Here is a 27,312-nt window from a genome sequence, read left to right as displayed (position 1 = left end):
TGACCAACGGCCTGAAGGTCTTATTTCAAGAGACCTTACAACATTAAGCCACTAAAAGCAATTTCAAAACATATAAGCTAAAAGTCTAGTTAAAATATACATTAGAACAAAAAAAAAAACAATTTTCATACCCGAGCGCGTGGCTATAACTCGTGCAATAGGCTTCTTGCTTAGCTATAGAAGCTCTCCAACAATCAAATTATACAAGCTACAAGGCCTAACAAAAATTTCAAAACATATAAGCTACAAGTCTAGTTAAAATATACATTAGATTAAAAAATATACAATTTTCATACCCGAACACGCGGCTATAACTTGTGCAACGACCTTCTTGCTTAGTTGTAGAAGCTCTCCAGCATTCAAATCATACAAGCTACAAGGCCTAACAAAAATTTCAAAACATATAAGCTACAAGGAAAGACATATTACATGACATGGCAAAAGGAACACAATTTAGAAGCTTTAGCAAGAAATATTAAATGACAACATAGTGCTAGAGAGATCACAATTATATGAGTCAAACATAGTCATGAAAAAGCACATAAATTAGTTATTATATGCAATTAAAAGATATAAAGTTAGATAGGGACATCCATAGGGCATATTGAAGAAATGATATGGTCATATAGATTTCATATGGGATTTTGAAGATGATAGTGTTCTAAGGCAAAGAATCCATTCATATAACCATAATGACATTAAATTTTTAAGCATGGACAATCATCAAATACCAAAATAGAGCAGCAATAAATCATTAGCAATAGTATTTACTTGAAAGTTTCTAAAGCCTTTTCAAAAAATCCATTTTGTTCTTTTGACTCTTAAATCATTTGCTTTCATTTCTGTCATGATACAATAGCAAGCAATGTTATTCAAAATTAGATTCAACAAACCTTAGCAGTGTAAATAGCCATCTCCTCTAAACTGGACTCCAGACACGAGGGGGCATTCACATACTCTTCCCCTAAAGGTATCCTGAAGAAAAAAAGCCACTATTCTTGAGTTTGTGAATTGCACCTCGAGATGAATGAAGCTTAAAAGGAATGAAAATTGTTTTAATACATTTAAATAAGGATGTAATATTTATTCATAAGTATATACCTTGCAAGAACTTATAATTTTTGTTATATGTGTTGCAGGAAAAGAAGAAGTTTCAAGATAAGTTTACATTGTTGTTATATGTGTTGCAGGCAAAGAAGAACTTTACATTGCTTTAACTTGCCATTGATGAGTATCATCTAACACTTTTAGCATAATTTTTTGAAAAGGATGGAGACATGGTTCATGTAGCTGAGGAAGGCATTCTACATCGATTTGAGGTGATGGTAGGTTGATAGGAGTCAAGATGCTAAAAAGTTGTAAAGTTGTCATTTTAACTTCAACATTTGGGAAAGATTTTACAAAATCTCCAAAGGTGGTTATGGGTCAGTTCCAATAGTTGGAACATGGCATATGGAGATATATAAGGTCATCCAAGGCCTAGTGTATGTATTGGTTGAGGTTTTTCTCAAGCCTTAATAGCAAGCAATAACATTTACACTGCAATTTTGTCATAGTTTGGCTTGCAACTCGAGTAACTACCTTAATATGAATTGAAATTCACAATTTCTTGTTATTCTTAGTTAGTTTGCTTTGCTTCCTTGCTCTATATGTTTTGGTAGATCTTTGTGAATAGTTTGGCACAGTGTAATAAAATTCCAAACACACTGGCCTGTTCACTGCCAGAACTAGGGTTTCTTGAATAAACATGCTATTTTCTTGAACTCCCACAGTGTTTCATAGCCTTTTGAGGGCATTCAATGTATAGTGTATTATATCTTTTTTGGGTTGAAAAAATGCAGTTTTCTATTTTCCATGTCTTGCCCTAGGCGGGCGATTATACTGTGGAGCATAGGTATATACCTGTATGTTCTATAAGCCTGTATTGTTTGTGGCCAATTGTATTTGAATTCATGAATCTATGATATTGCTGTCAGTGTTATAGTTTCAGTCAGATCAGTAATGGATTAATATAGAATTAATCTTGAATTCTATATGAACTATATTGGTTATTATTTGGAATGGATATGAGTTTGAATATATATTTGTATATTTAATATATATGTGGAAATAATAAATATACTGGTGCAAGAGCACCTCAAACACTCAAGTTAGGCTTAAGGATCATGAAGACCTTCAAAACTCTCCAAGCAAATCAGAGGTGTGGAATGTATAAGTGGAGTCCAAGGATCAGTTGAAAGAACCTAGCATCGATCATGACCTTCAAGTAGTACACTACATTGGCATATTTACAAGGTTCTTAAAGGAGTACTCTTCATTGTGTAATGTTGGTCATTTCCACAAAGGACTAAGTATTGGGATGTAATGTTTAATAATGTTTGATAAGTCTAGGTTGGGTAGGAGGTAATCCCAAGACATTAAAATTAAGGGTGAATATTCAAATAAAACCTTTTGTTAGTTAAATATTCAAATATTTAAACATAAACGGCTAGTTTGGGATTGGAGTGAAGTTAGAGTTTAGTTGTGCTTTGTTTAATGAATTATTCTCAATTCAATGACAAGTTGGTTGAGATAGTTTCTTAACTTATTTAATCTTGTGGATTCTCTGTTATACAACAGTGAATGAGACTGGTGTGCGGGTTTGTAACATTGGTGAATAAAAAAACTCTGAGATTTCTACTATTCTTTGGTTTTTGGAAGTCTTTATTGATTCATTGGAGTTCATAGGATTTGACAAGAGTTTCTTTAACTATTGCAGTTACTAGTTGATGAATTCCATATTGTTTTGAATTCACTGCTGCGGCACCTGTTGAAGTAACAGTAATTTTCTTTAACCATTTTTTTACCACAGTCGGGTTTTAAGAGAAATGGTGATCATTCCATGAATATGTAGGCTTGATATTCATGGAATGAATCAATTTAACATGTATTATATAATATTGACCATGCATATGCAGAATTCATTGGGACAGAGGTGATCATTGTTGAGAACAGTCCGACCATGTGTTGTAAAGGTGTGACAAAGTGTAGCAGCGGCTAATCTGCCAAGCAAAGGAGATAGGTGGTGATTGGGAATATTATGTGATGTCCAGTAGATGGTGAAACCATCTTTAATTGGTTACAAGAGTATGTGCGGACAAGAGATCAAGGAGGCCCTAAAATAGGGGTTTGGAGTCCAGATTTGGGGATTCGGGTGTTGCAGAATTCTTGGGGCTAATTCCTTTTGGAATTGACCATTTGATAGTATAAGTAGGCATTTTCCAAGAGTTGAAGGTGTTAGGAAGTGTCTTACATATAGTTCCTTTGTTAATCTGGTGAATTTATGCAATTAAAATAGAGCATCTGCCATAGAAATATGTTGGTGTTGGCCCAAAATAGTCATACAAAGGTTTTTGGGCTACTAGGCTGCCAGTCAGGTCTCTAGGAAAGATTAAAGGAGATTGTATAATCAGTAATCCAAAAAACACAGAAATAATAAACAAATTTATCACATTTACATGTACATACCAGACATTGGCAGTGAGATCCTTCTTCCTGCTAATCACCCTTCCTTCAACCAGCTGCTCCCATTTGATAAAACATCCACGTAGGTTGCAAACGGTGCCCTACCTTGAAAAAATGCAGCCTCAAAGTGCGTAAAATGCCGGTGCCTTAAAATCTTTTTGAGTCATTGGGACTCAATTGTGAATGGAGATCTCAAGTTGCCACCCAAACATAGAGAATAGAATGGGTCATTGCATTCAAAAAATAAACTCCATGGAACTAGTTTTAAGGATGCCTGATGCAAATGAGTTCTGATATTCTCCCACGCGCGACTTTCAGAAGAACCCTGTGTCGCGCAATTTCATTCAAATGAGGGTTTTTGGTTTTTTTTTTTCTCTTATATCCCGCTGGCGTCGCAATTGCGACGCCATCGGGCTAAAATTGAAAAAAAAAAAAAAAGCCAAAACCACATTATCTTTTCTTGCCGTCGCAAATTGACCCCTAATGTATTAGTGAGAAGACCCACCCCTTAGGCAGTCAGTGCTAGATTCTAATCTATTGGTGATCCGGGTGATATAGTTTTGGGTCAGGAATCCATTAGCTTTGGTGCTCATCTCACGCAAAGGAAGGAACTTAGTGTGCTTCAGTGGGTAATCATAAAGCCATTGATCTTCCCATAAATTTAAGGTGTCCCCATTCGCAACAATCTAATGGTACACCATCTTCACAATTTTCTAGGTGTGTAACATATTATTCCAAATTTGAGAGCCCTAGGGGAGAGCTTGGGTCCATAGGGCATGATGAAACAAATCTCCTCCCAAGTACTTGGTCCTCACAATGTTGCACCAACTACCCATCGAATTCATCGACCTCCAACCAACTTTGGTTAGAAGGGCCTTATTCATATGTCCAATCCTTTTATATTTAAACCTCTAAGATCCTTAGGATGACAAAAATATTCCCAGCTAACCAAACTCATCCTAGATTGTTCTTTAGTTCTGGAACATAAGAAATTCCTCTATATTTTTTCCAAGATATCTTTCAATCTATAGTGGAGATTAAAAATAGAAAGGAGGTAAATTGGTATGCCCTATAGAGAAGCTAAGAAAAGTTGGAGTTTCTTGGTGCTACTTAGGATCTTTCCTTTCTAGCCTACCAATTTTCTCTGGAAGTATTCAACAAGACCATTCCAAAATTGATTTGAGACTTCTTTAATTATGAGCGGGAGCCCAAGATAAGTGTCTAGAATAAATGTCACATGGAGTTCTAGAATTCTAGTAACCTTATCTCTTATACTAGCAATAGTGTTGAAGAAATACCCCTTGCTTTTCTAATAACTTTTAGCATTTTCCAAAGACCTTCGCATACTAATTCATGATAACTTTCCACTCCCTAGCTTCATGGATAGAGGAGATTCCAAATAAGAAGGTGTCATCCACAAATTTTTGAATAGTTTTTAGAGGAGACAAGGATGCGGGTCTAACAACTTTTGATCTGCCAGCATAGTTCATGGACACCAAATTTCTATAAAGGACATCAGCCACAATAATGAAAAGGTAGGGGGATAGGGGGTCACCTTGGTGCAATGCTTGGGATGAAGAAAAAGACCTCTAAGAGTCCCATTAACAAGCACCGAAAAGGTGACAGTATTAACCATATTTTTGATATTTTTGATAACATTCTCATTAAAACCAAGTTTAGAGAGAATAACAAAAAAAATTCCCCCATAATCTTTGGAAATATCTAGTTTAAGAGCCATACCTAGATGCTTGATCCTATCCATAGAGTGGGTAACCTCATGTGTAGTTATGACCACATCAAGAATCTATCTCCCAAGAATGAAACCATTTTGGTAAGGACCTATAAACTTATCAAGAAGGGGCTTGATTCGGTTTACCATAATCTTGGAAAGGATTTTGTAAATCACGTGCCTTAGACTAATAGGTCTAAAGTCTTCCAAGTATTTAGGGTTGTCAATCTTAGGGACAAGAACAATGAAAGTCTGATTGAATTCCTTCAGTAAATTGCCCATTCTAACAAAGTCTCTAGCAACATGGATCACATCATACTTAACAATATCCCAAAATTCCTAAAAAAAATCCTGTGAAAACCATCAAGACTAGGGGCTTTGTAATAATTCATGCTAAACATGATGTTAGCAGTCATGTCCTTATTCATCTAGTTATTCACAATTGGATAAAAAGATCTCAAAATGTCATTTTGCAAGTTACTATTGACCTACAAAATAGGGGGGTTATAGATCTCCTTGAAATAGATATTAACTTTACCTTCTATCTCCTCCATCTCATTAATCTCTTGTCCATTATCATCCATTAACATGGTTATGGTGTTACATTTTTTTCTTCTTGATATCGATCTATGGAAGAAAACCATATTTCGGTCACCCTCCTCCAACCATTGAACTCTTGACCTCTATTTCCAAAAGACTTCCTCTTGACTTGGGAGGGTCTTCCATCAGTTTTGACATTCTTGCTCCTCTTATTTTTGATCAACATTAGCATTTCCTTGAATAAGTTGGATTTGGAGGGATTCCAACTTCTTCTCAGTTGATTTCTTCTCTTTGGAAATGTTCCCAAATAAGGATTTGCTCCATCCCCACACTATTTTTCGGATTCATTCAAGGTTTCTAGATATATGAAACATAGTCGTTCCCTCAACCAAATCGTTCCACCAATACAATCTTTGAACTCAGTGTATGAGTGCCACATGATCTTGTTCCTAAAAGGCCTCCGTCTGGTAGGTTGTTTCTGCAACCAAGAAAACACCATCACTGAGTGATCCAAAATGGTCCTTGGCTCCACCTTTAAGGAAGAATGTTGAAGAATGTCCCAACTAGAAGCAATAAGAGTCTTGTCAAGTCTAACCTGAATAAAAAATGTCCACAATCTATTATTAGACCAAGTGAATGCTAGACCCTAAAGATCAATATCAATCAAGTGATTCCTTCAAAGAAAGCCCTCCAAGTCTTGCATACTATCAGAAAAGCCTTCTACTCACTCCATTTTCTCCAACAGGTATAGAAGGGTGTTAAAATCCCCCATGCAAAAAATTATTTCTTGTCTCATAGTCGCAACCACTTTAGTAGCCTAAACCCAGATAGCTAGTCTACCATTCCTAGTGTTGGGGGCATAGAGGTTGACTAGATTCCAATTGTCCACTTGGGAGGTGAAACTCTTGACCACAAAATGTGATTTAATATAGGTGATCAATCCCACCACCTTTTCAAGGTTCCACATTGTAGGAATGCCACCAAAAGCACCATTAGCCTCACCATATAAGCAAATTTAGCCCTTGGTCAATTGTATGTAGCAACACTAGCAAAAACTTGCTCAGTTATTTTAACTTCTTGCTAAAGAATCATGTTAGTCTTAAGTTCAATGATCTTTTTTTTTTATTTAATACTATTTCTTGGGGCTGTTTATCCCTCTCACATTCAAAGATATGAGCTTAATATTTTATGATATTGGGTTTCCTTCATGGTTTTTTGCTTTGCCTATGATATATCCTTCTTTGATTCCTTTTGACATATGTTCCTAGTTGGAGGTATCCCAATCCTCATGGATGACCCACCATCCACCTTATATCCTCCTATAGGCTTATGCTTCAGGACCGTCCATTCAACATCATTGCCGAGAAGGTCAAGATGTGGTAGCTTAGGTGTGGGGGAAATCATTTCAACAATACCTAGAAGTGAGACCACCAAGGTGTCATCAGTGAGCAATGATCCATTTCCTAAGGGAAGGGATGAACAACATGAAGTAGCTTCCCTATTAGATTCCATCACTTTATTCATCTGTCCTTCCCCATGTTGAATCATTTGAAGAGCGAGCATGTCAAAAATCTCCCCCTCTTCATTGTCAACTACATCATCCATATCAATTTGAATACAAATGGCTTCTTCACCTTGTCCAACGACATCCACCTTCATAGGGGTTCTTAACTTCTCACTATCTAGGGATTTCAAACAAGGCCTGAGACGTCTTCTCACATGTTTCCTTTAGGCCTATTAGGTCCTTACTAGGATTTTTTCCTATTCATCTATCTCAACAGTTATCGAGCTTTCAATAATCACTATACCAGGTGAGGAAACTTTTTCTTTAAGTTTCTCACCCTTCAAACAATCCACCACCAAATGTCCAAACATGTTGCACTTTTGGCAAAAGGGATCCACATCCTCACAGACTATTGATTGCGACCAATTACCCCATTTAGATTTTAGGTCAACCATTGTCACCAAGGGTAGTTCATTCAAACATTGATACAAAACTTAGAAAAATCTAATTTAGTTCCAGAACTAGGCGTATTATCCATTTTGGTGAACTGACCAAAGGAGTTACCAATCCATCTAAACACCCCCTCATCCTAGAACTCTAAAGGGAGACTGAGTAATATTATCTAGACTAGAGCATACCTATAGAGGTCCCTCTCCTAGTTAAAACCTAATTTCCATTTCACCATCAACAAGGGTTTTTTTCCAAAATTTCAAGAGCCTATCATGTCCGAGTCATGATCCTTTTCTGTAGTGAAGCTAAACAAGAAGAAGGGGCCAGCCATCGTAGAGATGGATACTAACCCCAAGAGTTTCCACTTCATTGAGCACCATATCCACCATAGGTTGAAATGAGACAAACTTTCCAACAAGATAAAGGGTAAAACCTAAGGTGATCGAATTGACCACTGAATCTAACAAAGCAATCATGGAACTAGTGGCCCCTAGGGAGATCGTAGGTTTCTCACTAGAGTCCATAGGAGATTTAGATTTGTCAATAGCCCTAGGCTAGTTTGAGTTAGGGGATGCCACTAAGACAAATTTCAATGAGGGACCATTCAGGGGCTTGGGGCCCAAATAAGCATAGTCATCAGGGATAGTGCATGGTTCCATTAGAGGAATATCTTCTAGGTGCAGGTTGCAAGCATTTTGGGAGTTAGCAAATAGAACCAGTTCCAAATGTGGACACACAGGTCCTAACACCAGTGAGAAGGTAAAAGGTGGGGTGGACCATCCTCCTGATGATACAAAGGTCATAGGCCTTGGGAGGATGCTAAGAGCGAGAAGGAGTTGTGATAGGAGTTGTTGACTGGATACCTATACTTATTGACTTAATGTCCAATTTTTTTGACAATATTGTACTAATACTTGTGACTTTAAAGTTATTTGTACAATGCTAACTTCCCAAAATTGAATAAAATTTACCCTTAGTTATAAAAATTAATCAATGATGTGATGCCACGTCAGCTATTCAACTATGGGTACCCTTTATGAATGGCCATTGGTCTCCCTTTTTATTCGGGTTATTTTGGACTACTTTAAAAGAAGAATGTTGATGTGGCATTAGAATGGGTGATGTGGACTTGAAACCTTAGTTATAAGTAGGTGACTTGCCAAGTAAGTTACTATAAAAAAATGGGAGCGATTTGAATTTTTTATGTAGGATTTTGATAAGCACAAAGTTAGGGTGGTCAAGTACTGGGTCCTTTCCCCTAGTACGAAGTCGACAATAACGATGGTAATCTTAATCGTCAAACCCACCATCGATATTTTGGAGAGGAAATGGCTTTAAAGGCCAATGTAACATTTTTTTACGTTTATTCATTAATTAAAAGTCACAGTCATATTGTTTGTGATTTGTAATTTAATAAATTGGTATTAAAAATGTCAAGCAAAATGTTCCCATAAGTGCAAATGTTTAGTTGAATAGTCATTGTCTTGGGGAGATAGGTGAAGCCTTAAGGTAAGTATTAATTGTTAAGTAGTGGCTATGTGTGCATCTACACTAATACAAACATTATGAAATTTAGATTAATATAATTATATGTATTTGATTATATGTCAAAACATAAGTGATAAAAATAAATAGTAAACTTCAAATAATAGTCAAAAATTTAATATTTATATCTATTAATTGACATTTATTACTGATAATAATAGATGTATAGACGCAAAACTAGAATGTTAGCTCCTAGATCCCTTCATTGAAATCAAAGCTCTCATAATATTAGATTTCACTAACTAGTTGGGGTTTTGGAGTGGAGTCTCTAACAAGTTTGAGCTACAACAATGAGAAGTTGCCTAAGGTGTTAGATTTAATATCCCGCTAGGATATTTAACCCAAAAATCTCTCAAATAAATTTAAGAATTACAAAGATAAATTTATGCAAAATTTTTAAGAATAACTAGTAATTACTCCTACATTTACTTAGATTAAAACTCTCATAATCATCATTGCACTATAATATACATCAATATAATATAATATCATAGTCAAATCCAAAACACCTAATAATAGTAAGACAGTTTAAACAATGAATTTGAAATACAATTGTGAAATCCATTGTGAATCCACCATTGATGATTATCTCAATTGACATCCAATCCACTACTCTCCTTAAAGGTTTTCATCATCAGGTTTCAAAAATAAAGCTTGAAGCTTCTTCAATTTCTCTAAGAGAAATCCCCAAATCAAACTTAATCCAAGCATAAACCAAGCATGCTGAAAAGAATCAAGTTTTCATCTTTTAATTCCCATTGTTACAACTCTTTAGTTTCCCCTATGTTTCTCTTCACATTTTATTATTTTATTTAAAATACCCCTTTTCCACTTAGGAGAATAAAGGCATGTTTAATAAGGTGACATTAATATGTTCTTTTTAATATTCATTTTACTAAATAATTATTAAATTTTTTGGCATTAAAATAAATATCCATCTAACTCACTAAACCATTTGTGATAGCCTGCTAGAATACTCTCAATAAGATGCTCTAACTCCAATAATAAAATAACCAAAATATTGAACCTTGTTGCCTCACTAAAAATAGTAATTATCTAGAAACATTATTGAAACAACTTCAATTGACCTTGAATTGCAAGTTCATAGGCTAAACACCTCACTTGTGTTTGTAAAGACCTAATTAGTTCGTGGGATTATAGGAGAAAGTGTTAATGAAACATTAAAAAATAAAACACTGGAAAACAAGACATTATAGTCCTTTCTTTCTAAACACCACATTTCCTCAAGCAACCAACATTTGCATACTGTTGAAGTATAGCATCAATTGAAGTGATATACTCATTACATTGAGTATTTGTATTCATGATTTATATGAACATTGTTTTATGTCTTAAGGATGAGTTTGTGTCTGCGTCTACTAATAAGCTTAATGAATGTTTGGAGCTTCAATGGATGAAAAGAGCAAGTTGGAACTTAGAAATAAGTTGTCATATTTGGTACAAACTTGTTGAACAATATAAGAATGAGTGGAAATTTGACATTGTGGGGAGAATAATAGTCAATGTTTCATTCCCACTTGAACCTTATTTAGAGGGGTGATGCTCCATTCTCAAATAATCTAAAAAGACAATCTCTAAATCTTTAGGTGCAAATATACTCAATCTAATAATAGTAGCTCCAAAGACCCTGATGATCAAGATAGATAGACCGAGGATCTTGAAGTAAACATCTTTGATGATTGATATTATAATATTATTCTACATTAAGAGGGAGTATGCCACTTCTTCTAAGGCAACACATGAGCTTAGAAGATTGATACTTAAAGGGAGTCTAGAAATGCATGTGGGTGACTGTATGATGTGATGGGCCTACTCCTATGTATATCATGAGGAAGTGATGAATTATCACCAAAAAATCAGATAATTGATTCAGAGTGAGTTTGATAGGCATCCTTGGGTGAAGAATTTTTTATAAGGAAGTAACTAGAGGACCTAACTTCCAAAGATCGATGTTTAGAGGGAGAAATTTTGAGATGCAAACCTTTGTGAATGATATCTTCTCTATGAGAAGAAGTTCTAAGTGAATTTCCTTGAAATGCATTCTTCTCCATGAGAGAGAAATGAGGTGAAAGCCTTTGTATCACCCTTTCAATGTGTTCATGGTGGTTACTATTTCACATATGATATGTAATGAAAGGTGACAATATTTCATTGACATATATAAATAGAAGGTAACAATTATAAGATGAAGATCTTATAAATGGTAGACCTATTATCATGATAGACTTCATTAAATTATTGTCCCAGAGTGCTAGAAATCATGATAACAAACAAGCAAAAGGTAATCTTTCTAAGGTCATGATCTTGCAAATGATAGGCTTATTATCATGACAATTTTATTTCAGATACACCATAAGTCATTGATAATGAAAGCATTATGATTACTCTAGATACTTTTTTGGACAATTAGAGATCATAATATATGTTATGATAGTGTTCATAACATTGTGATTGTAGTAATTTGACAAGTCACTATTTCAAAGTGTTAAAGTCAGATAATATGTTGTGTATAGATATCCTTGATACTGATATCTTGTAAACTTTTGTCACTTCTCCCTTGCTAAGAGGAAGTGTTGAAGTATAGAATTAGTCAAAGTGATGTACTCATTACACTGAGTATTTGTATTCATGATTCATATTAACATTGTTTTATGTCTTATATTATAATCAAAAGAGATTATTATGTTATTGGGTTCTTGAATGTAATTGTTTTACCCCTACATAATTGTCAATTGCGAAGAAAACTAATTGTATTTGCTTATACATCAATGATGATCAATTATGTCCACATTGGGACATGACTTTGTTGTTAAGGTTGTGGCTTCTATCAAACTGATTTTATCATGACATACCTTGTTTATAGTAAATCATTTTAAAGATAAATATCTTATATAATATATATATATATATATATATATATATATATATATATATATATATATATATATATATATATATATATATATATATATATATAATATGTAATATAATATATAATATATATTATTCATTATATATTATTATATACTAAATTACATATATGACTAATATATTAATATTACATATATGCTTAAAGATTAGTTATACATATGGTTATTTATTAACTAATTACGATTAACCATAGAGACATGTCTCCTCCTCTCATATTTGTGAGTCATCAAATCTGCATTTGGAAAACATCAATCACATTGGCAATGTTAGTACATTTGCAAAGATCCTAAAATCAACACATATTGTGACCATAATATGTAGATCCCATATCAACCTAAAGAAATGAGCTCCATCAATCCCTTGTGCTACTCAGATACAAGAAATATATTCAAAAATTTAAAGCCACTCATGGATACCATAAAATAGAAATCAATCAATGATACTAATACCAAGATCCCAAACTATCATTATTGCACTACCAACATCAATGAGGAGGTAGAAATGTCTTAAGGAGCAATCCCTACTAGAAAAATATCTATCTTTGAGTGATGTCTTGTTAAGATGTGTTGCACCAATCCTATAATTAATCATTTGTACCCATCCTAAACTGACGATTTTTGTATCAAATTTCTCAATAGCTAAAATCAACACCAAAGATAGGGAAAGACCAATACTAAAATCCCTAATCTGAAATTTCTCAAGTACATAAGTTTCATGAGTAAGGAAGAAGCTAAAACCTATCTCCTATTAGCAAAATATAACAAACATCAATCCTCCTCCAAATGTTGTCCATATGTTGAAGCATAAAATTAATCCAACTCATATGTAAATTAGAATCTAAAACCCTATATAAGCTAATAAAAGAATGAGAAGTAGTGATAACTTTGGATAATGATCCATCACTCTAGTCTTGTGACCATGACTGATCACCAAATGTTGATAAAAGATTAATAAAAATATGAGAATGTGTTTCAATCATTGTGTTGTCACTGATGTCAAACCTACTACTTGCTAGAGAAACAATTTCTTAGATGATTAGAGTACTATCATTTATTTGATTGATGAAGAGGATTTGATCAAATGAGGTAACAAGAGCACCTAGAGGAAATGTTGAGTTATGATATGTAAAAGAAGTATAAAGATTAGCTGAGATAGTGATGATATAATGGATCAATTATCTAAGATTGCAAAGAATGGATATACTAATTAAGTTCAGAATAACGAATAAAAGGAATCAAGTCTACTAAGCTTCTCAAACTACACAGTAGGTACTGAGTAATGTTAGTGCAAGCCAAGCAAAAAATCAATTGGAGTCGAGTAAAGAAGAATTTCAGTGTATGTCGAGTGAACTACAGACAGTGTCGAGCTAAGTGGAACTTAGTGGAAGCTGAATGAAGTTTAGTTGATGCTGAGCACTAGTAAACTTTAGTATGTGTTGTAATGTGCTAAGGGATGCCAAGCAAGATAGTATGTGCTAAGCATCAGGATGACAGTTGATGCTGAATGACACCATTATTAGTTTGATTGTGAATTCGATGAATCTAAGCTAACAAGGTTGATTTCTTGAATAATGTGAATCATGTGAAAGATAAGCTTGATGAGCTATTGACACAGAATTCAAGGTAAACTATTTTGAGATGAATTCAAAGAGGATTCTTGAGAAAGCTTCTAGAGGGAGAAAAAAACAAAGATGGTTAGATTCAATGAATCCTACCTAACCATGAAATGGGTGATCAAGATAAAGTAGCAAAATATCTAAATTCTCTTTAAGAGGGAATGTAAGGCCAAATGAAATAGTTCACATGTGCGAGAACCCAAGGAAGATAAGAGGTCTAGGGTGTTGTTTGATATGTTGGGCTAAGGGAAGTATCTGTAGTTGGCATGCAAAGAAAGAAGGCTTAAGGGGATGAATGCTTGAAGAGTGAAAAAGCTATTAGAGCTAAAGTGAATGAAGCTAAGCAGAGTGGAGGAATGGATAGAGATCTATAATCTGCAAAGTGAGTTGTATTTTTTTATTAGATCAAGGCTTACTGTTACTCTCTAATAAGTGTATCAATTTAGGTAAAATTCTTTGGATTAAGCTTGACCTAATAGTCATTTTTAAATCCTTTAATTGGGTGGAAGTCTAATGGAATGACCTAAAGTCCACTAATAAGGCTCACTCCTAATAAGGTGATTGAAATCCTTTAACTGGGTCACACTTAACACTGTGTTTTGTAACTTTTAACAAGGTTGGTCTTTCATAGGGCATCATTTAAACAGAGTGAGAATTAGTAGCATGTTACAGGTGGTATATGTGTGAATGATTCTATTATGTTTCATTTTTACATTATTGCAAACTTATTTTGACCTAAGACAACAAACTCCAAGTTTATATTTTGAATGACCTAATGGATGCATGCAAGGTTTAAGAGAAGAAGATATATGAATGAGTTTTGTTAAGCATTGATTAGTTTCATTGGAAGTTTTTGGACCTTGGATAACTAACTCACCCCTCCTCTTAGTTGTTTTAAACTATTCCAACAATTATTATCAGAGAATTGGTTACTTATGAGAGATAGTTTCAAGGTACTATAAGTCAAAGATCAAGATGCCTAAGAGAGAGGTACCCAAGCTTAACAAGGAGAACTTTCCTGCATGGTAAAGTTTGATGAATCTACAACTAGGAGGACTTGGAGATCATGCACAAAATACCATTTCTATTGAATGTGTTGATCTTGTTGGAGCCCTCACTATTGAAAATTTGAAAAACAAGAAAGAGCACAACCAAGCAATGTTGGAGATTGCATCTACCCTAAGTTATTCTAAGTTTGATGACATCAAAAGAAGTGACATTGCAAAGATGAATTTGGGATGCACTTCAGACCATCTATGGAGGAGATAAAAATGTTTTGAGAGCCAAATCTGAAAGTCTCAGAGGTAAGTTTGATGATATGAGAATGGAAGAAGGTGAGACTATTACACAATATTGTCATAAAATAAAAGAAGTTGTGAATTCGATAAGAGGATCTACTAGTAAGATTGAAGATGATACTATATTGAGTAAAGTATTAAGGACACTGCTACCTATTTATGCTATTACAGTTCCTTCTATACAAGAGATGAGATGTATGCTTGGCAATGATCTAACTCTTGAAGGTTTGGTAGATAGGCTTACTGCTTTTGAACTCTCTAGTTTTGATGACTTTAAATCTAAAAATGTTGACTCTGCTTTTAAAGCCAAGTTGTCACTAAAAGAATCCAGTGTAAAGAAGAAGAAAAAGGTAAAATATGTTTCCAGTGACAGTGATACAAATGAGGAAGACATGGATCAGATTAAAGCACTACTGGGTAGGAAATCTTACAGAGGCAAAGGAAAATACAAAGCTAAGATGCCCATTATATGTTTTAATTGTAATGAAGTTGGTCATATTGCTACTAGATGCCTAGATAAGAAGAACCATAGGAGTGGAGACAAATATGAAAAATTCAAAAGAAGAGATGAGAACAAAAAAACTATATGGACAAAGGAAAGAGAGCCTGCTATTTTGCTGAAGAAGAATGTAATGAAGAATTTGATGATCATGAGGATGAGGTTGTCTATGTTGCTATGAAAGATGAATATGAGGTTGTCTTCACAAAACTAACTTTCTTTTGTTTTCCATAGATACAACTTTCACATAAATCCATATTAACACATTTCAAACCTAGTCAAACTTTCTTTGAATGAAGCACTTTCATAACTTTCTCACTCATGTGCCCAAGTCTGTTGTGCCATACTGTTGTATCAAAATCTACAACAACTATTTGTTCTCCTTGCTCAACTGTAGCAACTATTCCTAAAAATTCATTTTTCTTTGAAATAATTAAAGTAGAAGGAACAATATGACCTGTACAAATATATAAGGTACCCACTTTCAAACCTTTTACTACTACAAGGGAACATTTTAGAACCTTTCAATTTTTATCATTAAAAGTAACTACACAACCCTCATCACCAAGTTGCCTTGCTGAAATTAAATTCCTACTCAGCCTTGGAACATGTCTTACCTCATGTAGTAGCCAATGATTCCTATTCTATAACTTAATCTTAACTTTTACCTTTCCAACAATCTGATAGGGTTCATTATCCCCCAAATAAACTAGCCCAAAATCCCCTTGGACATGATCAATGAAATAACCTCTATGATGTGTAGCATGAAATGAAGCACCAAAATCTAAAACCCATGAGTCATCAATACTTTCTAAACACAAAAGCAAAGCACCCTCTTCAAATTTGTTACTTATTAAATTTGCCTCCTTCTTGCCATCTGGTTTATCACCTTCATATTTCTTTTGATTCTAATAATCTTACTTTTTATGCCCTGGTTTCCCATAGTACCAACAGTCATTTGGTCCTCTTGATTGAGACCTCCTCCCCTTTGACTTTCCTCTTGATTTTCCACCATTTCTAGAATTATTTCCTCTCTCAGTTGTTCTACCTTGACTTTGTGCATTCAAAGCACTTCTTGATGTAGATCCAGTTGAGGATTTACTATGAATTTCCTCACTCAAAATAATACCAATCACATCATCATATTTTAGGGTACTAGATCTAGGAACAAAATTACTCTTAGCCATTACCAAGCCATTCTAGCTTTTGTGCAAAAAAGACAAAATCGAGAGAGCCCTGATTTCTTCATTAAAATTGATACCCACAGAAGATAACTGACTAGTAATAGTATTAAACTCATTTAAAGGATATGCAATAGATCCACCTTCTGTCATTTTCATATTAAATAATCACTTCATGAGAAATACCTTGTTTGAAGTGGAGGGGTTTTCATACAGTTTCGCTAGGGTTCACATCAATCCTTCTATCATCTTCGCTTTTGTAATATTAAATGTTACCGATGGTTCCAGGCATAATTGAATTCTTCCAAGTGCCTTTCTATCCAAAAGATCCTAGTCATCATTTCACATAGATCCCTGATTCTTGGTTTTGCCTTCCAATGGCTTCGAAAAAGCCTTTTGATAAAGATAGTCTTCCATTTACACCTTCCATAATTGAAAGTTCTTCCCATTAAACTTGCCAACCCTCAGCTTACCCTCATCTACCATCACTCGCACTCAATTGTGAGACTTTCTTGTAGAGGATAACTGAAAGACAACCTCACTCTGATACCACTTGTTAGGATTAAACCTCAAACGAAAGTAACAATTACATGCAAATATAACCAATATTAGAAAATAATAGATCATAGAGAAAAGAACACAAGACACCAAGATTTAATGTGGTCCACCCAATCCCTGGGCTACGTCCACCAAATAGAAAGTCCAATATTATTACCATCTAATGATTACAACCTAATTACAATCTCTAATCCCTTATAGCTCAATATTGTTGCAAGAACCAATTTTTGCATCACTACATATAAAAATACCTAACCTTAAGCCCTTTTATACAAGTAATTTTATGCCATTTTAGGGTTACAACATGTTAGCCATATGTCAGCCATACGTCTGCCACAATCAATCACCACAAACTAATAAGTATGTATAGTACTTCCCTGATCAGTCACCAAAATCTAATAATCTCCCACTTGGGGACTAATTAGACTCCACACTAGACAACATTTTGAACCTAGAGTAGTAGTTATAGGGATAGATGTAGTTATCTCGCTTTTCTTAGATTTTATAACTAGCCCATCTCTACTATTTTTCATGTTCTTTAGAGGATGTATAGTTTGGTATACATCAATATTAAAGGATGATACAAGCCTCAACTATAGGACTTCTTCCTTTACTTCCATCTTTAAATTCTATAGATCAAAATCAACATTTTCTTTAGATTTTGTGTTCTATGGTTTCCATAGGTTGTGTGGATCCAAATGAAAACTTCTTTCTTGTCTTATATATAAATAACTATATGAAAAGATTATTTATATTTTCAAGAACATATTATGTTTCTATGTCAATACACTTGCAAATTATCAGTACTATCTATTTGTCACTAATAAAAAAATGAAATGATCCATCTATTTTTCCTATTTAAATACCTTTATAATCAATATAAAATATACAAATTTATTTTAAGCATTTAGTATAGGAATGAATCAATAAAATGTACTAAATGAAAACTGATGCATAATTTTGTAATTTAGAGATGTCGAATAAATTGATAACATTTTTGGCAACCATTCATGGTGGCTTTCCTTTTCAACCAAAAAGACCTAGTCCTTCTTTTCCAATCCACTTGAGCACGATCTCTTCCACGAATTATGATAACTAAAAATATTCTCAAATTCAAATTAAAACCAAAAAACTAAAATTTATAGTGAAAGACACCCACTAATCAAAACTAGCTTAAAACTAAAACTTAACACTACAACTAGACAAATAATTAGCTTCACCATTAGTGCATCAATAGGATGCAACTTCTTTTATATATATATATATATATCAATGGAGTGATTTATTTTTTGCTTCATATGATTAATGTTCTATTGATTAAATGGTCATGAAATAGATCAGCTCACTAGAAACTCTAAAACAAAATTGAAACATACACTCACACAACACTTAGAGAAATAAGATCAACTAAGTACAATTAATGTTTTGTATAGTATTTTAGTGTTGTAATTAGCATTTCAGATAGGAGATATTAAAAAGTGTTTCACGCCTTTTATGAAGGATACTAGTTTATGTATTTACAATACTTCCCAAGAATGACATTTTTAGTTATTTTCCTCTTAATGAACTACAAAAACTAAGAATTAGAGTACCTATGTTTGTTATGGTAGGATGGATGAACATTTATTATATGGAGTAGAAAAATGTATTATATTATCTATGTTATGAATCATCATTTATGTAATTATGATGAGTAACGATAATATTTTCCTATTCAAACCTAGTACAGCTAAAACTTAAACTAACAAATTGAATGCTAACTTCATACTTCTAATTTAATAAAAAAATAAAATTATTATCTAATCTGAAAAATACCTCAAAAGAAGTTTTTGAGGTTATTCTTATTGACATGGATTGATAACTTGTCTCCTTCCATTGTGGGAAGCTATAATACATTATGTGGTTTACATGTTAGGATAAACAAGTCACTTCGTATTGTATCAAAATTTGTATGATTTCTAGGTGTTCTTTTTAATTCATCTTAGTTGAGTACTATATATCATTGCTATCAAATTCTCTTTTAATTCAAACTTAATAAAGCTCAATGTATAATAAATAATCACTCCTCTTTCCTGTTTACTTAATTAGTTGTGTCAACCTTACTATCATAGGCTCTCCATTAACCATATCCAATTGGTTGGTGAAACCCAATACGAAAAACTAAACTAAAATTTTGATTCTACCTTATTTTCTATAAACTTGCATGTCAGATAGTATAGGTTTTGATGACATTGGATTTATTCTATCATCCCACAATGTTGATTTTAACTTCTCATGCCAAGATCTTTGATTACCATTCAATTCTCTCTTTAGGATTTGAATTAGATTTTTATCTATTGATACAACATGTTTGTTACCTTATGGTTAATATTTCAAGGAAGTATTAAAAATATACATTTTTTTAACAGTCCCACACTAATAGTTTATTTCTTATCGATATCAATATATTTTTGGAATTATTGAATCTTTTAGACAAAATATGTAAACACGAATATTATTAAAATAGTAATTAAAATTAATTATATTCAAAATAATATTAAATTTTAAAACTTTATAATATTTTTTGTCAAGTAAAAAGTTGTTGTAATACTTATTTTACTAAATTATTCACAAGATTTCACACATTTTAAGTACTTTCACTCACTTAGCAAAATGTCTTAATGAAAATATCTTGTTATATACATACACATATATCTCTAAAAATATTTGATGCTAAAATTATTTCCTTATAATTAATGGTCAAAAAATAATACTAAAATGATAGATTTAAAAACAAAGAAATATATATATATATATATATATATATATGTATGTATTTTTTTAATTTAAAGCAATTATATAAATAATTTTCATTAATGTCAATCAAATTAGATAATCTAATTTATAAAAGTAATTTTGATACAACTAATTTATTTATCTAAATTAATATATTTTTATTAAAAAAAAATGAATAGAATTTTTCTTTAGAGCCATTTGAAATATAATTATTTATTTATTTATTTTGCATTCTTTTAATTTTTGTTAGATTACATGGCTTAGAATTGCAAGTACTCTTCTAGACCTGCTATTCTAATAAATTACTTCTTCGTCTCACCATAATAGGTAGAGACTCTTGTCCGAGATAGCACATGTTCACTAATAGGAAAGTTACGGTACATACAAATTATTCTTTCAAGGCATGCACGGTGAGTTTTCCTACAACTATCTTGATGGAAAGTTTAAAAAAATTGGACATTGCAAATAATACAGAGTTTATCTTCTTTGCTAAATCGAAAGATTAGTTAAAAGAAATTAGATATTTTTTATATTTATATGATAGCTAACATATTTTATAGATCACACCAATTTATTTTATAATATATAGATATAAATCTTAAGACAGATTTTATATAATTCATTTATAGTTCTAATTTTAAAACTATAAAATTAACAAATATTGTAAATGTGAACCTTTAAATCTAACCCTATTCTTAAAAATATGATTTATGCTTGTGTATTAAACCTAATCAAAACTAGCTTGGAGCGATTTTTGTTTGTTTGAATTAATGTTCAAATTTTGATAGCGTTTAGCCAGATATATAAGATGTGATGATTTCTTATAAAAGTGAATATTGACTCGAAGAAATTTATGTATAACTCAACGTCTATCGTTCCTAATAGTTAATAATAATAACAGTAGGTATATCTTCACATCCATCGTTTCTAATGAATTAAAAAATCATAGAGTTTTAAATTAATTAATAATTAATAAAATAAAGAAAAGGTCACATCGAGTACATTTATTCCGCTGGATAGACGTCGTGGGCAGGGACGATGGATGTCAGAAATGGAATCGATGGCCATGCCATGCCATGGCCGGTGCACATATGTTACAGTCTCAACCTGTATGGGGGATTTCCTCTTTTGATGTGAACGCGGATTTAAGCACTTTGCTTTATTTTGAAGTGGAATTCGAGGTTTGAGATTGTAAGAGGAAGCCTTTCTACGAATTCTTTCAAAAATAATGGAATTCAGAAAGCAGAAAACTAGGAACGCCGAGCTGTTTCTGTCAGAGGAGTTGAGTTCCTGGCGTTTGGCTTCTGTTGAAGAAGTGAGATTCAATCTGCCAACGATTAAGGATCAGCAAATCCTGGATTCACGGGATATATGCCGCCTTATAGATGGATTTGTTGACGGCCCCGGCTACAGATATAACATTAAAAACGAGTACAAGGAGAATCTGTACATGGGAGATATGCTGCTAGTTAAAACACCAGTAGACAGATCAACTCGTAAGTTCTTTGTTTTATACAGTACCTAAAAATACCACTATTCATTTTTAGCTTTTACTTAAATGAACAAGGCTAATTGCCAACTTTACTTTCTGCAGATGATACATTTGTTGAAGGGTATGCTGGAGTAAAGTTGAACAGTGACGGAAGAAAAGCCGCTTTATTGCTCTCCTGTGACGATAAAATTACTGAAGTATTCTGCTTTGTTTTAAGGAGCATTATAGAGGAATTTCAGGACCAAGGCGAGCGTCAAAAGTGTTGAAATAAATTAATTATCTCAAATATGGTCCGCACAGACCAGCCGCCCAGCACAGACTAAGGAGAAATTTCTGCATGTGTCCAATAGAGACCAACCAGTCAATCACAATCCATCTCAACTGCTTCTTATAATTATTTCAGCTAACTTTCTACTACAGTGTAAACAACATTTATTATGTATATAGACTGGGCCTGTGTTCAGCAGAGCCCATTTTCTGGGTTTCTCCTTTGGTTTCTTTCCTCTGGTTTCTTCTTTTTCTGTGTTTTGTTTTTAATATATTTTCATGGTATCAGAGCTGATGATTGACGAGCCAAAGAAATGATTGCTGTTTACTGGAGTTTTGAACAATCTATTCTGATGAAACGTGAAGTGTTTTATGATTTGTTGTACATCTAATTCCAGGCACTTATGCTGTTTGCAGAGTAGAAATGAGAATACTATTAGAATGCTGCCCAGAACATTGGTGCATTGACACTCAAAGGAGAATGCAAATCAAATCTCTTATGTAAGGGAGCGCTGTTTGAGAATTTTAAAGACTCTTGCCGCCAATCACGAAGGTGGCTGGAAAAGAAAGGTTTGTGTTGCTGCAAGATAAATATGAGGAAGCTAAAGAAGTGTTAAAGACAAGCATTTTCTATGAAAAGATTATTGTGGTTAGTGTATTGTTAAGTGTTGCAAGAAGATCATATCTGTGAAAGATGTATTCATATGAGCTAAGATTGCTAAAGAGTGCAAAGGTGAAAAGAATAAAATGAAAATGAGAGAAGCCATGAAAAGAAGGAAGCCAAAGTTGAAGTGTGTTTGAGTTAGTGCTGTGTGACGTTGTCATTCATAGATTAGAAGCATGCGGAACATCTCTGTGCAAGCGGGAGTGCCAGAGAATGCATACACAAAGCATATTTTGTTACTATTAACAATGTTTTATTATGTATTTTTATTTGAAATATGTATGGAGTATTATAAATCAGTTGTAGGAGTTAGCATTCATTAGGAAATGAGATGGCATGCTAGAGTTTGTTGTTATGATGGTGCAAAGATCTGTGTGTGCTGACTGGATAAAAGTGTTGAGATTGAAAGTGAGAATTTGTCTGTCTAATTATGAAAGATACAATGTTCTTGATAGTTGTCATGTAACAGAAGTTAGTTGCATTGATATCCCCCAACCAAGTGATTAAAATTGAATTAGTAATGATTTTTAATGGGCTATGTGAATGTATGGGGTGCATTATCGGTTGTGCCCGACACCCCAAATGTTTTTGGTTTGACATATTGATGAACCATGTATGTGAAAAGGATTCCTATAGAACTGGCAAGTACAGCGGCTGAGTACCCATGTATTTCGGTAGATGGATTTCTTTTTATATGGACTCAATAATTAGTTTGATGCAGGTACAAAAGAGAAAGGCCTAGAGTGATGATAGTTTCCCTGTAGTGATGATTCGTGGTCATTAGAACCAGTGAGTGTTTGGTTTGTGGTAATCCAAAACCACTTGAGTGCTTGAAGTTTGTGGTGATCTTAAAACCACTTGTGTGATGTTTGAGAAGTTTGTGGTGAACTTAAAACCACTTTGATATTGCATCGGTTATGGGTAATCCATACAAAACCTAGAGTGATTATGATGGGAGAAACAAGAAGAGTGAAAGCATTTGATAATTGATTGTAAATGGGTACCTAACAAGGCTTAAGGCCAGGACCCATCATTTCTAGATTATGGGGGGATACTTGAATCTTCTGATAATTAATTTAGGAGGGATGTTGAAATAAATTAATTATCTCAAATATGATCGGCACAATCAGCCACCCAACACAGACCAAGGAGAAATTCCTGCATGTGTCCAATACAGACCAACTGGTCAATCACCATCCATCTCAACTGCTCCTTATAATTATTTCAGCTAACTTTCTACTACAGTGTAAACAACATTTATTATGTATTTGTCTATAAATTAATAGACTGGCCTGTGTTCAGCAGAGCCCATTTTCTGAGTTTCTCCTTTGGTTTCTTTCCTCTGGTTTCTTCTACTTCTGTGTTCTGTTTTTAATATATTTTCAAAAAGGAGTTAGATCGTTTGTCAGACTGCCTGAAGCAGACTTTCAGTCAGCGTAGAACGATATTGCACTACGCAGCCGATCAGCCTATCAATGAAACCCACGGCTTGTTCATTGCGGATTGCCTTCTAAATAATTTTGAATATGGAAAAGAGCTGATAATAGCCTGCGATAAATACGGGCGAACCGCTCTTCACTTTGCAGCTCTCCATGGCCACATCCACCTCTGCAGGTTCCTCATCCATCGCTGTGGGATGAGAGCTGATCTAAAGGATCGAAACGGTGAGAATCTGGTACATTATTTTGTCAACAGCAATAATTGTTACGGGTTAAAGAGATTGCTGGGAATGGAGGAGATGAGGAAAATCTAATTGATTCGCAGGACGCCAAGGGTAAGACCCCGTTGCATAAAGCCGCCGCTAACGGTAACACAGATATTATGGAAACTTTAATATGTGTACAAGAACAAAACATCGAAGAATATGTTCGTCGTGCTGATTTGTTTGGGAATACGGCGCTTCACGAAGCGGAAAGTAAAGGTCACCATGAGGCCGTTAAGTATCTTTTGAAAAATGGATCTAGCCCACTCTTAGAACGCAACTCTGAAGGAAAAACTGCACTGCACTATTCTGTGCAGCTAGCAGGCAAAGAGGCGACAATAGAGATGGCTGAGATACTACTGAATCATTACAGATCTGGCGAAGAGAAACTACTACTGCTGTGGGCGTCTGCGACTGGTATCGGCACAGCAGAGCAAAGCGCAGAACTCTCACCAGAAGTGCGAAGTTTTCTCAAGCAGCAAAGCGACAGGGAGACAAGCCGAACCAGCGCAAGCGACTTGTTAGGTAGCGCTGTTAAACTGAAGTACGAGGCGTTGGCATGGGAACTTATCAATAGAGGTGCCAATACTAGTCAACTAGAAGACTACTCCAACCGGAGTTTGGGAAAAGATGAACGAAAGCGAGCCAAGAAATGTATGTTTGTTCACACAACCCTTTCTTCTTCCTCAGCTCGTAGCTCTTTAACTGCTTTTTAAATTTCCTCTTCCTTGTGGTTTTTAACTACTGAGAAACTGTTAATTAGTTTATAATCTAGTTTTGAAATACGATTCCATATGTCTCGTAATGGTCGTGATAAAACTGCCGTCAAATAAGATCTCCCGAGTGGCCTGGCTTAACCGGCACACTCGAAGCACGCTCGAAGCTTTGACTTCGAGTGTCTCAGCCCATGGGTCCCTCTTTAACTTTACCTGCTCTGTAACCCTTATCGGGTTTTACCAAAGATTCCGTTTCGTGTCCATTAAATAGTTTAAATATCATCATTTAGTGTCAGTAATTTAAGATTCAGAGCTCTGAATCGTCGAATGTGCCTTAAATCTACTAAAAAAAATTTAAAAAAGTTAAAAGTAAAATAAGTATAAGTTATGTTATAACTAAATAGGAAGAATTCTGTTATTAATGTTGATATTGATGAAATCTAAAATATATTGATTATAAATTGAATCATTCTTTCAATTCTTCTAAATTAATTATTTTTATAATTCTTATAAATTGAATTTTTAATTATAATATATGTGAAACTAGTATATGTTTCTTTGTAAAAATTCTATTTTATCCCTCTTTTTATTATTGCAAGTATTACATTATTATAAGTTTTTAAAAGAAATTTAGTACAAGATTTATAAATTAATATGCTACTTTTATTTATTTTCATTTTGATTTTTTTAAAAATTATTATAATAATTATAAAATTAACTAAAGTTAAAAAATTATGAAAGTTTTTTAATTCTATTATTGTTTTATATTGTATGATTGACAAGTAAGTTTCTAAATATATTATTACCTTTTATATTACATTAAAATATAATATTTTAAATTAAATAATTTATTAAAAATAATAAATAACATAAACAATTAAAAATTGACATCAAGTTTTCATTATTTTAAAATTTTATTTTAATAACAACAACTTTATTATACATTTTCCTTCTTTTTTTAAATATACTTTTCTTTTCCAAGATAGTAATACATTCTTCATGTAAACTTTTAAAATAGATTTAAATTTTAAATTCTTTTCTTTTTTCAATATTCAATTTTCACATTTTTTTAATTTGAAAATTTTTAATTATAGAAAAAATAACATTTTTTAATCATTAGACATAAATATATTTTTCTATAGTTTAGTTTATTTATTAAATTTGTGATTAAACTTTAATAAAATAATATGTTGATTAATTTTAAAAGTTCTTTTCAAATTTTTACACCAATATTCAATTTAATTATATGTTATCAATTTAATTAAACATGATACTTCATATTGTGATGGACATGGTAGTGATAAATTTTCATGTGAGTTAGTTACTTATTAGGATAGCATAAAACTTTAGTCTTATAATTAGTCTTTTTTAAGAAATACAACACAATAACTAATTTTGATACTAAAAATATAAATATGATGATAATTGTAAAATTTTGAGATTTTACTAAATCATTTTAAAAATAATTGAAAAAAAAATAAAATTATTTATATTCCTAAATAATTATTTATTTAAAGATATATATTTTTCAAATAAATAATTTGGTCAATGGACCTTGCTCTAGTGGTGAAGTTGCGAGATTGTGCTCCATGCGAATTTGGAGAGGGAGAGGTTTCAGGCACCCGTATGGATACCTAAATCTTGTTTGTGGATGACCTTCATCAAAGAAAATAATAATAATTTAATAATACAAAAATATACCTATCCCTAACTTTTTAGGGAAGCATATGGCAAGAACCTACCCTTCATTTCCCCCCCAAATTGAAATCATCCCACCAAAAATTCTAAAAACAACAATTTATATTTTTAATATTTCATTCAATTTAAAAGCTAATTTTTTTAAACAGATTTATATGTAATGCCCATCGGACCGCTCCCCTTTAAATGTTCCTAAAAAAGCTCTGTGGCACCTGCTTTATTTTTAAGCAAGCGGGTGCCCATGGAACCCAGCCTAGAATCTTAAAAAAACTAGTTAATTTTTATGAAAATTTGGAAAAACATAAAAGCAGATATTATAATCATGGGTATTAATAGGTAACCGTTGCCGTACAATTTCACAATACAATTTGAAACCTATGCTGGGTAGTTGCTGCCATGCCAAGAAACAGTGGTATTAATGTGTACACCAGAAGAGAATGCTGTGAAAACAGAAACGGGGCAATAGTGCATAAACAACAAATGAGCTTAGTCAAGGTGGGACCCATAGCCATACCACACTCAAATCTTAGAGTGTGCCGGTTAAGCCAGGCCTGAATGTGCTCCCATTCGTTTGAAAAATGAATGTGTTATTGAAGGTACTGCAAGACGTAGTGTGAAAATCT

At 33.2% G+C, this 27,312-nt stretch overlaps 1 protein-coding gene across 1 annotated transcript; it reads left to right on the top strand.

Moving 5' to 3' along the window:
* Positions 1–21,268: 21,268 nt before the first annotated feature.
* On the top strand, positions 21,269–22,869 carry LOC149560690 (uncharacterized). Its single transcript, XM_089823646.1, has 2 exons — positions 21,269–21,646; positions 21,745–22,869. Exons 1-2 carry the CDS (start codon positions 21,379–21,381, stop codon positions 21,906–21,908), a joined length of 432 nt encoding a protein of 143 aa, XP_089679772.1. The 5' UTR covers positions 21,269–21,378; the 3' UTR covers positions 21,909–22,869.
* The last annotated feature ends 4,443 nt before the right edge of the window (positions 22,870–27,312 follow it).

This window comes from Cupressus sempervirens, chromosome 4 (genome assembly GCF_028749045.1).
Source record: "Cupressus sempervirens isolate cs-2001-9-10 chromosome 4, ASM2874904v1, whole genome shotgun sequence".
Taxonomy (NCBI): domain Eukaryota; kingdom Viridiplantae; phylum Streptophyta; class Pinopsida; order Cupressales; family Cupressaceae; genus Cupressus; species Cupressus sempervirens.
The sequence above is the reverse complement of the archived record's forward strand: the minus strand, read 5'-3'. Positions and strand labels throughout refer to the sequence as shown.

What these genes read in the sequence shown, in the direction of transcription:
- LOC149560690 (XM_089823646.1), top strand. Translation starts at nt 21,379, where the DNA reads ATGGAATTCAGAAAGCAGAAAACTAGGAACGCCGAGCTGTTTCTGTCA. An exon ending in ACCAGTAGACAGATCAACTC is followed by an intron (nt 21,647 to 21,744) that starts GTAAGTTCTTTG and finishes TACTTTCTGCAG; the next exon opens with ATGATACATTTGTTGAAGGG.